This window comes from Primulina eburnea, chromosome 7 (assembly GCF_022965805.1).
Source record: "Primulina eburnea isolate SZY01 chromosome 7, ASM2296580v1, whole genome shotgun sequence".
Lineage (NCBI taxonomy): Eukaryota > Viridiplantae > Streptophyta > Magnoliopsida > Lamiales > Gesneriaceae > Primulina > Primulina eburnea.
The window spans coordinates 6,524,060-6,536,606 of NC_133107.1; the positions used below are offsets into that span (position 1 = coordinate 6,524,060).

The window sequence follows — 12,547 nt, forward strand, 5'->3', positions numbered from 1 at the left end:
ACTGATTTACAAGCTTGAGTCAAACATCGACAAGGAATTCACAATGAAAATTGACAAGTACCTGATCTTTAACAGTAGAAGGAGCGGGTGAAGGTCCAAGCTCGGGTGCAGGAGATGGAGGCGACTGAACAGGAGCAGGAGCGGTTGTCGGTTGTGAACTCACCGGCTCGGAATCCGGCGGAGAAGTTGAGACCGTGGGTGGAGAACTCACGGGAGCTACTGCCGGAGGAAGGGAAACAGAAGGAGCGACTGTAGCTGCAAAATTTTAAATCCCTTTATAAATTTATAATACTTTAGTATATATATAATAAATTTTTTTAAAGATTTTTGGGCTCCAAAAAAGGATTGGGCCTGAGTCATTAAACTCTTTGGACTCAGAATAAGCACGGCCCTGAGTCTGTATGTATAATTGTTGGATGTAATAATTGTTCATGTTAGAAGAACGAACAAACTGTGATAATTAAACTTCTATTCGGCTTAAAAGATTTGAGTTGCACCGATATCACTAATTCTAAATTTTGGCGAACCGGTAAACGATCGGTCTTATAGTTGATATTAGATACAAGGCTGCGAGTTCGATTCTCATTGCTATAAGTAATGCAATTTTTGAGAGATAGATTATTGAGTACAATAATTAAAAGCGATCGAACTGTGGTTTTTGAGTTATTGTGTGATTTTAAAGATTTAATTTACATAGTTACAATCAATCTATATGGGAAGCAACTTAAATTCATGATTTTCATGGAAAAAATTATACTCCATATGATACATACATGTGTGTGTGTGTGTGTGTGTATATATATATATATATATATATATATATATATATATATATATATATATATATGGGAAGCAACTTAAATTCACGAAGTGAAGGGTCCAAATCGCAATTTCATCAAATACGGTGCCCTATAAATGCCCTTCCGACTCACATTTCTCCAGCAGTCTGCATTAGGGTTCGTGTTCATCCAAAATCTGCAAAGCCCTAACATCCTCCGCAACAATGGTAGCCGCCAAGAAGACTGTACGAATCTTCGTCCCTCTCAGCTTCTCCTTAGCCGATTAATCGCGCCCTTCTATTTTATTAGGTCTATTGATATGAATACCCTGAATTTTGGGTTGATTGATTGGTTTTTTTCCCTGTATTTTTGTTCTTGCAGAAGAAGACGACCGAAAGCATCAACAGCAGATTGGCCCTGGTGGTAAAGAGTGGGAAGTATACTCTTGGTTACAAGACGGTGCTCAAAACTTTACGTAACTCAAAAGGTAGTTTCAATTCCTTTAATTTGTGGTTTATGTATTATTGTTATTCAGATTTAATGTTTTTTAATGTCGATGAGCCAGTCTTTGTTATTTTACTGCCTACATTTGATTATTTAGGTTGATGCTTTCACGAACATTGGCGGGTGACTGGGGTAGTTTTGATTACGGATGTTTAATCATTTGGGTTCATAATTTAGGGAAATTGGTACTTATCTCGAACAACTGCCCTCCACTGAGGAAGTCAGAGATTGAGTACTATGCGATGCTCTCTAAAGTTGTTGTTCACCATTATAATGGAAGTAAGTGCTGAACATGCATTTTTCATTTGTCTTTCTTTTTTATGCGTGCTATCAAATTTTGTCTTGCTAATTAATTTATATTGTTCGATATCTTATGACTGATATTACCGTCGGAGTAAACTGGCTGCAGTTAATAGGATCAACTGAAAGACAATTGTGAAATTTTATTTGATTCTAAACTTTGATGAAGTAGATCCCAAATATCTCAGGATGTTTTGCCAAGTCTGATTTTGTAAAAGATATTTGAATCTTTAGATCAATAGATCTTAATTCAAAGCCCATCTAAGCACACATTGGCTCATTTCTTATTCATCTGCTGAGGGTTAGGATGTTTTGTCTTGTCCGATTTTGTACAAGATTTTTGAATCCTTAGATCAGCAGTTTCTGTATCTCTTATTGCAACTCCTATCTAACTACCCATTGGTTCATTGCGTATTCATCTGCTGAGGCAATTTGTTAATTTCACTTTAATGCACCCGATACTGATATAGTGTACTATTTCATTTGTAATTGTCCTAGTTACTGCCAATTTACAAGTGAATATAGGATTTGAGGCGTTACATCCCTTTTCATGGGTCGATTATATCTGTACCATCTTAGAGAGAGGCTTGATCTCCCTGTAATATTATATACCTTAATTTCAATTTCATATGTATACAGTTTTGTATCCGTGTTAAACCCCATTTCCTGGCAGTTCTATTTTATAAGAAAAGTTTACGAGTTTGAGAAATTGGATGGACAAAATATGGAAATTCGGTTGGACTTTCTTTATGGAATACAGTTGATGAAACCAAAAGTAAAACAAGCTATCGGTACATTTTACTTTATTTTGTTTTTTGGAGTGGCTAAATTCTTTATTGAAACTGCAATGAGTAAAAAAAGATGATATAATATTTTCACAAAAACCGAAGTGACCTGGTAAGCTATCAGCCTTTACCTTTACCTGTCTGAATTCAACCGTGACCTTCTTTTTTATGGGGGATATTAACTTCAAATTCTTGATAAATCCACTTTTTTGCTGCTACCTACATAATCGTTGTTCTAATCATGTGTTACTATCCCTTGAATTTATTTGTGGATGGCAATATGTCATGCCCTCCTGTTGTATATTAGTATTTGTGATGCCTGATGCTATGACACTCCATATTGTCAAATGACTCCAAATGGTCCTGCCGTGTGCGTGTGGGTTTGGGTTGAAATCCAATAGCTTTGGTGCTATTGTTGTTATCAAACTACCAATTTAAACTTTTTGTCGTGAAGTTGAGGGTAACTTCTAGATCAAGTCAAGCAATTTGTAGTTTGTATTTAAGTTGTAATTTGTGGTTTTGAGAATGAATTTTGAATTTGAAGCAATTTTTTGGGACCTTTAAAGTAATAGTTATTTCTAGAAGCAGCTCAAGCCTTGGAGGGAAACATTGAGAAATAATTGTTTTAGGTTTCCTGTGGTGGTTGTATTCTGAATTGTGTTGAAGGTTTTTATGATCAAGTATCATGTAGCCCACCGCGCTTAAGCCCTAACTAAATCTTTCATTTGTGAACGTCTAGACAACATTGACTTAGGAACTGCATGCGGCAAATACTATCGTGTGTCATGCCTCAGCATCATTGATCAAGGTACCACATATTCTCATTGCATGCACTGTGCTGCTTTGAAGGGGCGCCTGATATAATCATTTGTTTTTCCCCCTAATGTAGGTGACTCAGAGATCATCAAATCATTGAGCGGTGAACATTGACAACGTATAGAATCTTTTTATTATTCCTTGAATCTAGCTGTTGGATTTCTTAGCAAAATTTTGTCATTCGAGTTTTTCCACGCCTTCGGAACATATAACTCCGGTTTTTAACCGGAATGGGGTCTGGCAATATGTTCCATTTTTCTTGTATTCGGTAAAGATTTTATGGACTTATTATGCCCCAGATTTTTTTAATGTAGTCACTCTTTGTTGCTTCTGTGGATTAATGATAGAGAATTGTGTGATCGGTTGATTATTGCATCAAATGGTTTTTGTAAGTGAAGTGGTAATATGCGGTGGTGGTTTATTAATACGTTTGGATGATTGAATGGATGGCAACTTAGTTTATTTTATGAATTTTGGCAATTTTTCACCCTTGTAGAGAATAATTATAAAATTGTATTCGAGACAACACTTTAATCTAACTTTAAAATCTCTCATTTCATCACCAAATATCTATTAATTCTCCGTTTTCTTCTCTTTTTTCCATCCAAATTCTAACATATACTAAATGCGAAGAATTTTCGACATCGTTTCAATCTTTGTCGCTTGAATAATAAATGGGATTAAGTTGTCAGCTGATATTATCGCATGAATAACACCGAATGACTGAATAACAATCTATGTAACGGATCCACCGAACGTCTCTTCAGTCCAGCGAGTCCAATGAATAATGTTATATGGTTCATCTGAATAACGTGACTTCGGTTTGAAAATATCAGTTCACCTTGACTCATAAATGATTGATTGTACGGAATTTTATTTGAATAGATGGGGAAAAATGCTACACTGAATGGTTGGGAGACACCTCTTTAACCTATGATATTCACTTCTGAGTCTTGGATAGTCAGTTTATTTCATTTGGCAAAATATTTCTATACGATAAGTTACTATTGGCACATGTTATTTCATATTGAATTAATGGAATGAGATATTATTGTTTGACTTGTTATAAATATATAAGTTTGAGTTTATTCTCAGTCTCCAAAGACTTAACCTCTTTAATTTTCTTCTATTTATTATAAAATCCATATACTTGATTTTAGGACTCTAAATAGGAGGAAAAATGAGAATGAAAAGGTTGGCTTTACAAGACCGTAAAATTTCTGCTGAATTAGTATTTTGTTATCATGATCATTGGCTTTTCAAAAGATAACAACTAGAAGTATAAAGTGATAACGATGACATTACGACTTTGGGTGCCTACATATATTAAAATCAAAATTTATATGCTTCGATTTCATATTTTATTTGTCAAAATTGAGCTGACAAAAAAAAATTAATTTAATTTATAATTTTATTTAGATTATATATTTTATGACATGATATTTAGTGAATTAATAATTTTTTTAATGTTTAGTTGATTGTTATTTATTTAGTTCATTTATACTTTATATTTAAAGTTTTACTAAACGATTAACTAAAAAATGACATTATATTTTGAATTATGTTTTAATTATTAATTTAAATAATTATCAAAAGCAAATAAACCGAACCGTAACCAGATCGTTTTGTTAAAAAATCAAACCTAACTGAAGGAAGTTATATATTTTAAAAAATCAAAATAAAATCGAACCGATCGATGACACATTTGCCTCCTACTCATGATAATATCTAGGTTGAAAAAGAACGTTGTGTACTTTTTTGTTATATATATTTTTTGAACGAGTTTTGTTATTTTTTCGTTTGAAATATCTCATTTTCCTCTATTAGATACTAATTCTCAATCCAAGGATATACATTCTTGCACACCTCTCACAACCCACACAAATTTATGCACTTGGTACATTTGAATGGTGTCTTTATTTATAGGTGAACTTCATATCTTAAGCCCCATAGTCACAACACTTGTCAAACTTGGATTTGACAATATACAAAACCCACTCCCTCACTTAGATTCATTGCACAATTATATTCATTCTTTAATTAGTCAATAATAAAAATATATAAATAACTCATGTTTTTTACGCATTTTACATCCATTCTTTGATTAGTCAACAATAAAGATATATCATTTAGGCAAATTTTTATTACATGGCTTGTTTGCAGGTAATTTGTTCAAGTATGAGAAATGTATCAACATGTCGTATTGTGTTTTGGCGGACTAATTTGATTGAATTGATTTTGCGATATGATCTTTATTGGAAAAATAATTATATATATATATATATATATATATATATATATAAATATATATATATATATTTGACAGATCAAACTCGTTAAAATTTGATTATAAATCAGTAGAGCATAGAGATCGAGTTTTCGTCCAAGTGATCTCACTTTTTTTCCTTTGAAAGTGGCTCGAGTTCAAGCGATGATCACCCCATAGTTTAGGAATTATAAAAAAAAAAAGTAGAACAAGAGTTTAATATAAATATTATTATTTGATAGGTGAAACTTGTTAAAATTTGATTATAAATCGAGTCGAGCAAAAGTTCCAGTTTTAAAGTATCAAAACAAGTTCTTGAGGATGTTAATGAGTCGAGGCCCGTTATACCCTACCCACTGTCAAGCCTACTTTTCCCGCATGATGACTGAGGAATCCGATTATCGATTATAGTGAAAATTGAGCATAAAAAAGTTGGTGCGCAAGAGTCCCCCCGCGAGCTCCAATTCGCGTCTACTGCCTCCACAAAACCGGCGCTGTTCAGGTGATTTCCCTCTTCTTCTTTTTTCCCTTGTTGCTTGCCATCCCGAAGATTCGTTAATCTATGTTTTTGAAATCTGCGATTAGATCGATTCAACCCCCCTCCCCCCCATAAAAATTGTGTGACGAAAGTAATATGTATGATATGTTGATATCTAACCTTTTTCGGCTACGTTGAACTGTAAAAAACGATGGCAACAAGTTTTAAAGAATGCACTTATTTACTTGTACAACTTATCTCTACGTACTGTATATGTGATTGGGGTTGGCAGACAGATTGATGTGTCTAAACTTTTGCTTCTTGATTATGGTTGAGTGACTCCCAGAAGAGCATTAATCATGGGTCACAACGACAAGCAGAAGCAGAGGAGATCAAAGAAAGAAAACCGTCAATTCTCTCATAAACTACTTCATAATTCTCTCAGGCAAGCAGTATTCAGGCCCATTCACCTTTAAAAAGGTCTTTTCATCTTCGTATATTTATATTTTACTGGCTTGAGTTTCTTTCAGTCATGAAAATGAAGAGTCTTTGCCAACTGGACAAGGTATGCCCGCACCTTTCATCGTGGGTGTTTTCACTTTTCTGAAGCAAAGATGTTCGATTATTTGCGTCAGTGAAGTTGTATTAGCAAAGTTTGGTTTCAAATATTTTTGGTGATTAGTGAGGAGGTACTTGTTGTTTGGACAGCAATCCAGGAAGAAGAGGAGCCAAGGGGTACCAACATTCAGCTCGCCATGTGGGTAAGCATACTGCATTTGCCATATGTTTATGAAGTTGCTTCGCAAATAAATCGTGAATAACTAATTTTATCTGTGACAATTGTCTTCCATTTGGGTAGCTGGAATATTTTCATGGGTCCCTTGAGGTTTTTTCTTTTCTGCCTGGCATAATGAATCAGATGTTTGCAAAGCATCAATCCAATGCGTAATAATTTTACTGCGACAGTAATGAGGTGCCTCTGCTGGATGTATAAACTTTCCAGTCTATTGATGTCTGTATATTTTCCCTCATCTATTTGAAAATTCCGGTCTTGGATTCCGAGGTAGTTCTTTGTTATGTTTAAACTTGATCCTGAAATTAGAATTTATAACTTTATTAATATTTCTGTTTTTGTGTGCACTAGGCAGGACGTAGTTAATGGGCAACTCAATATGGAATAAATGAGGATTAGAACATTGTTGATAATTCTGTTTCCTGGGCAGTAGATGATCCATAGCCCTTGTTGAAATTTCCTAGACATTTGATTTTTTTTTCTTTCTATTTTTGTCATGTGCCTTTCACACATCCATTGTTGTAAATTGTTTAGTTGATGGATTCAGGATTTTGGTCAATGTGATGCAAAGAGGTGCACAGGACGCAAACTTGCAAGATTTGGATTGTTGAAAGAAAGTATCCGCCTCTCCTGAATATATCTTTATCATAAACGAAGAAATGCTCGTGATATTTATTGTATTTACGAGGAAGAGGCATTTGTTCTAATCAAAATCTTAGATAGTCGTATTCTTATATTGAATTCTATATAATGTTTTGCAGGAATTGCGCGTTAGTAGTGGATTTGGTGGAATTGTTTTGAGGTAATTACACCATGGTCCATGATAGTCTATTTATTACTTAGGATTATGGTTATGTTCTTTCAGTTAATTTTGTATCTTGTGGCCGTACTCTAGCTATTGTCTTGCGTTTGGAAAGACCGGGACATCATCACATTTATTTCCTCTGTAGAGAAAAATGTGTGTTTTTTTCTTGATTTATTCTTCAGCAATTGTTTTTCTTGTGTTTTATCATTTAACATCTCTTTATATAGTAGTTATGGAATTTAGTTCATGTACATTGATGATATTGAGTTCAGATGATTTACATCAATCGTGAAGGAGTTACATATTTCTATTTGCTTTTGGTCCTATGAGATTGAGTTCTGAACATTTAATTTCTGACATGAAGATGGGGAAAAGGCTGAACATAGTTGTATATTTTCGTTTGACATTTGATGTCATATATCATGATATGTGTTGCACCAGCACAAGTGCATGATTGGGTGGTTAATGGCTATATTCCCTTGCTTCAGCCCTACTGGGAAACAATGTGTTTCACGAGAAGATCTGGAGCTAATTAAAAGGAGAGGTTTAGCTGTCGTAGATTGCTCATGGGCACGTTTAGAGGATGTACCTTTTGCCAAGCTTCGGTGTTCTGCACCTCGGCTCTGTAAGGATTCAAAACCCTGTGATTTACTAATAGCTTGCAATGTCTATAAATAAGTTGTGTTCCTTGCATTTGATTTTCATGTCAATTTAATTTTGAAAAGTTTGTCATGAATTTTATTTGACCTATTTGAAAGTATATAACTTTAAATTATTGCAACTCAGTTGCACACACATGATTCCACGTGCTAGAAATCATTATTATTTGTGTAGTTGTTGCTGAATTATGGTAATGTACTCTAACATTGTTCCTGTCAACCTATAATCCAAAAAAAAAAAAACGACGGAATAAGAACAAAATTGTGTTTTGGATAGGTGATTTGAAATGCAAATAACGGCTCAATGAAATTTTGTAGAACATGTAGCTGACAGCTTCTATGAACTTGCATGCATGCAAAACATTTGTTGTTTTGGGTTGTATTGCATCCCATTTGGAGCGGGCATGTTAATGAGATGTAATTTTAATGACAGTTGTTTGTGGTTGGTTTTTATCTTGTGTTGTGTATATGTAATTAACTTGTCTAAAAAATAGGCTTTCTTCTGTTGTTTGCAGTGCAAGAAATGACGTGCTGATTCCTTATATGGACTCTTGGTGACTTGACTATTTGTTATTGTTTTTCTTCGTTTCGTTATGGTTGTCATGTTTTTTCCAAGTCTCATATAGATCAGTAAAAACTACTGGAGATTCTGGTAAAGTCCTTTTAATTCGTGGTAATCTTCACCATGCTGGAAGTTTTGTTATGTTCTAAATGTGATACATTTTTCACCAACAGAGTCATATTTTCTGCCATCAGGGTGGATAAATGAGGTTGTAATTTATGATTGTCATGGTTGAAATAAATCTATGAAGCACCTTATCACGACCACGAGGTCACCGTGCTAGATTCGAATTTCCACCCGTCATTGGGATGATCGCATTGTTTCTTTCTTCTGATTATGTTTTTAGACTCATGCATGAATCTGAACTTGCAGTACCTTGGTTGGTGGCAGCAAATCCAGTAAATTATGGTCGACCTTGTCAACTGTCATGTGTTGAGGCACTTGCTGCTGCGTCGATAATATGGTACTTCTATTGAAACCTTTTCTATGTTACTGTGATTTCGTATAAATGGACTGTGTGTTAAAAATTGTTGTTGACCTACTAGTCTTTACATTTTCTTTGCTTAAGCTATGTATAACGATTCTTTTACCCACCTCGATGTTTTATTCTTACATCTAATTGCTGCTTCTGCCCTCTACAAATTCTTGAGCCTCCCTTTCTAGTCAAAATAACTGCATGTCATCTTTAGTTATCGTGTATTTCAAGCCTGATTCAACATTACTACCGGAGGATTTGAATTCAGCTTAAAGCTGCCATTGTTTACTTCTAGCTCTGGCGTGTCCACTTTAGTGATCGTTTGTTGGCTCATGGTATAAGAAGTTGAACTTGCTTCCGCTGCATTTAGATGAATGAATTTGAATTTAGGGATTTCAAATCATAATATCAAATTTATTGGTTTGTTTGACAACATCAACTTGATAATGAATTTCAATTCCTAACCGGTTAGTTTTTTAGTCATTTGAGTGGATTCCGAATTCATCTCCACATGGAGTCAGAGTCATTTCAAATCCTTTCCTTTAATACACCAGATCCAAATGCTCTCATCCAAACTCAGCCTTAATTTAGTTTAAACAAAGTGAAAACTCGTTAAAGTATAGTTTGTTGCAGCACTGCGGATTTGATTATTATGCTTGGAAGTTGAAACCATCACCAACTTCTACGAGAACTCTTTAGAAGTTTCATCCTGCCTCTGCATGCCGTCTTTAACATTTTGAAGAAAAAAATCAGTTAATTGTAAAAGTTTTGAGCATTTGCTTCTTTGATTCATTTGGCGGCGAGGCACCTCAGGAGTATTTACATTTTATATGATGGCTAAAATTGTTGTTCTCTTGATTATCGATAACTGACACAATTGTCTACGTAGGATAGTATGAATTCTGATCAATTCAAATTCTAGGCAGAAAAACACTCCTACTGTCTCTCAATTTCAACCAGTACTTGAAGTTTTCTTTTGCATATTGTGCTACAACGCTTGATTATCCTTCATTAAAAATATTTGGTTCAGTTTTAAAAATTTACCTTTGTTTTGGTTAAGGTTTACATTTATGTTTTTTAACACATGGAAGACGAGCATAGAAACTTGCACCTCCCCCTCCTCCCTTTTTAAGTGTGAAATATTTGAAGATAGTTACTGAATATGCACAAGCCGTGCATCTTAGCTGAATTGAAAGGTAAGGTGCACACATTTAAATTAGAATTTGTAAAGTTGACTTTGAATTTCATGTCATAGTCATACATCTTGATTTTAGAATGTTTTTATATAACAAGTCTTGTTTTGACAAGACAAATGCACCTTAAAACCGGTGGTGTAAAACATGTTGATTTATGCTATGATACAGTCACACCTCCACCCGGCTAAAGCTTTTTAACTAGAGCTGCATGACTAAATTTAAGTCGTTACATAGATTTTGACTACTCATACATAATTGTATTTGATAGTGGAGAGACGGAAACCGGAGAGCTACTGCTCGGTAAGTTCAAGTGGGGACATGCATTCTTGTCTCTTAACAGGTAATTCTATTTTGCCACCAGCACAATCCACATCATGCTTTTGGACTTGTGATCATTAATCAATATTAAATGTGTCATCTTAATTTCTTATGAAGTAGAAAACATCCATATTCTGCATTTTGCTGGAGTTCTAATGGAGTGAGTGAGTCCTTGGTGGAGATGATGACAGTGAGCTAGCAACGGCAGAGCATTTTTCAAATTTAAAATTATTTTTGATCGACTTACCTCTAGTTTAAGCTTATGGATGTATTTGTATTCTAACATGATACCGAAGCCCTTGACCATGTGGACATTATCCTCTTTCACATTTTAGTTAGTTAGTGTTGGTATTTATTTTTGAACCTTTATTACCCCATTTTTTGTCAAAATATGTAGATTTTGATGTTTACTTCTGGGTCCATTGTGTTGTCTCAGCCAACACATGAGAGGGCAAATGAAGATCTAAAATTATTTTTTATCTCCATTTTTTCATGAGCGAGAGATTTTGGTCCTAGTGATTCTAAGAGTACACTTCTCTTTTGATAATTGATATGATTACATATAAAGTTGTCTTGCTTGCTCGTTCATTTTGAGTCATACCTCGGGGGCCGCGAATGAATAGCATAAAGTTGTGGAGTATTGCGCTATATAAGCCATGTTATGAATGTTATTATGTTTAAGGAGTCCTGGCCCCTGGGAACGGGAATGGAAACGGGAACTTGGAATTAGTGGATTTTTTTTGTAGGATCGAGGATAGTAGATACTGTCTGCATTTATGTTATGATAATCTGTTGTGAAGCTTTATTGCTCCATGACATTGTTGATCTTTCAGCACCTTTTAAACTGGCCTGAGTGCTGGTGAATGAATGAATGAATGCAGGGAACTTCTCAAGTCGTACTCCGAATGTCAAAACAGCTCTGACATCATCTCAGTTCAAAACGGATGGCTTTCACAAGAAAAGCCTCAAACTTCAGATGGCCACTCAGGTGAAAAAGGTATTAGTTACAACTTACAAGTATCAAGATTCCTTTCTCCTCAACAGGGGTTAGGGCAGGATAGAGCAGGTTGGACCCGCTAATTGTAGTAATGGCTTAATGCAAAAAGTTGTGAAACTTGTATCTTTTTCTTAAAATCGTGTTCAAAATTTAAATTTATCTTATCTAACCTTATCTAACCAACCGGGCTCATCCCAACACCTTATCATTACTCACTTTTGAATTCTGAGTAGAAATCATGGATCGTGTTAGCTTACATGGAAACATTCTCTGCTATCTCAGAAGTGCATTCAGAATCTAAAGACGACAATGATGGAATGTCCAACAGTTCTGAGGACGACGGGCTTCCTCCACTGGAGAGAAATATGAACCATTTGTATTTGGAGGAAAGCGATGAGGAAAGTGAATGAAGACTACGCCATTTATAGACTAGTACATTGACAAATGGGCTATTCTCGGGCATTCCTTGTGGATGGATCATGCGTGTGTTAGGTATTGCACCTTCAGCTTGGCTTGGTCCCTTGTGTGGTGTCAAATGTTATTTTTGTTTCTACTGATGATATCTTCTCTCTTTTTATGTTTTGCTATTTTGGTATTTGTTTGACTCAACCACTTTCCTGGTTGATGGAATCCTGTCCAGCTTTTAAAAAATTACTTTTTTTCCCCTCGAATTTCAATACTTTTAAAACAAATTTTTTTTTTTTAACAAAGTACCCAAAAATATGGAGTAAAAAAACTTTTGATTTAGGCCAAAATTTTGTTCAAGCTTGTGATAAAATGTGAACTTATTAAAATTTGAGATTAGAGGTAGATT

General features: G+C 34.7%; 2 protein-coding genes across 4 annotated transcripts; both read left to right on the plus strand.

Annotated features, from left to right (window-relative positions):
* The first annotated feature begins 892 nt into the window (after positions 1-892).
* LOC140836997 (large ribosomal subunit protein eL30-like) lies at positions 893-3,576 on the plus strand. The gene is made up of 5 exons (XM_073202935.1): positions 893-1,024; positions 1,161-1,266; positions 1,461-1,562; positions 3,108-3,176; positions 3,258-3,576. Exons 1-5 carry the CDS (start codon positions 1,004-1,006, stop codon positions 3,296-3,298), a joined length of 339 nt encoding a protein of 112 aa, XP_073059036.1. The 5' UTR covers positions 893-1,003; the 3' UTR covers positions 3,299-3,576.
* A 2,179-nt stretch (positions 3,577-5,755) lies between these two features.
* LOC140836998 (uncharacterized) lies at positions 5,756-12,431 on the plus strand. 3 transcript variants are annotated; one of them, XM_073202939.1, is made up of 11 exons: positions 5,756-5,952; positions 6,221-6,373; positions 6,459-6,493; positions 6,637-6,689; positions 7,269-7,334; positions 7,483-7,523; positions 8,015-8,151; positions 9,120-9,210; positions 10,687-10,758; positions 11,618-11,733; positions 12,016-12,431. In XM_073202939.1, exons 2-11 carry the CDS (start codon positions 6,288-6,290, stop codon positions 12,141-12,143), a joined length of 825 nt encoding a protein of 274 aa, XP_073059040.1. In that variant the 5' UTR covers positions 5,756-5,952; positions 6,221-6,287; the 3' UTR covers positions 12,144-12,431. The 3 variants fall into 3 exon arrangements, with proteins under 3 accessions (XP_073059040.1, XP_073059039.1, XP_073059038.1); XM_073202938.1 differs by having other exon boundaries at positions 6,265-6,373; XM_073202937.1 differs by having other exon boundaries at positions 5,757-5,952; positions 6,275-6,373.
* Positions 12,432-12,547: the final 116 nt, after the last annotated feature.

Excerpts from the sequence above, each read along its gene's own strand:
- LOC140836997 (XM_073202935.1), top strand. The coding sequence starts at position 1,004 with ATGGTAGCCGCCAAGAAGACT. Across the intron at positions 1,025-1,160 it reads TGGTAGCCGCCAAGAAGACT|AAGAAGACGACCGAAAGCAT; the intron begins GTACGAATCTTC and ends TTGTTCTTGCAG. Across the intron at positions 3,177-3,257 it reads CCTCAGCATCATTGATCAAG|GTGACTCAGAGATCATCAAA; the intron begins GTACCACATATT and ends CCCCTAATGTAG.
- LOC140836998 (XM_073202939.1), top strand. The coding sequence starts at position 6,288 with ATGGGTCACAACGACAAGCAGAAGCAGAGGAGATCAAAGAAAGAAAAC. Across the intron at positions 6,374-6,458 it reads CTACTTCATAATTCTCTCAG|TCATGAAAATGAAGAGTCTT; the intron begins GCAAGCAGTATT and ends AGTTTCTTTCAG. Across the intron at positions 8,152-9,119 it reads GTGTTCTGCACCTCGGCTCT|TACCTTGGTTGGTGGCAGCA; the intron begins GTAAGGATTCAA and ends CTGAACTTGCAG.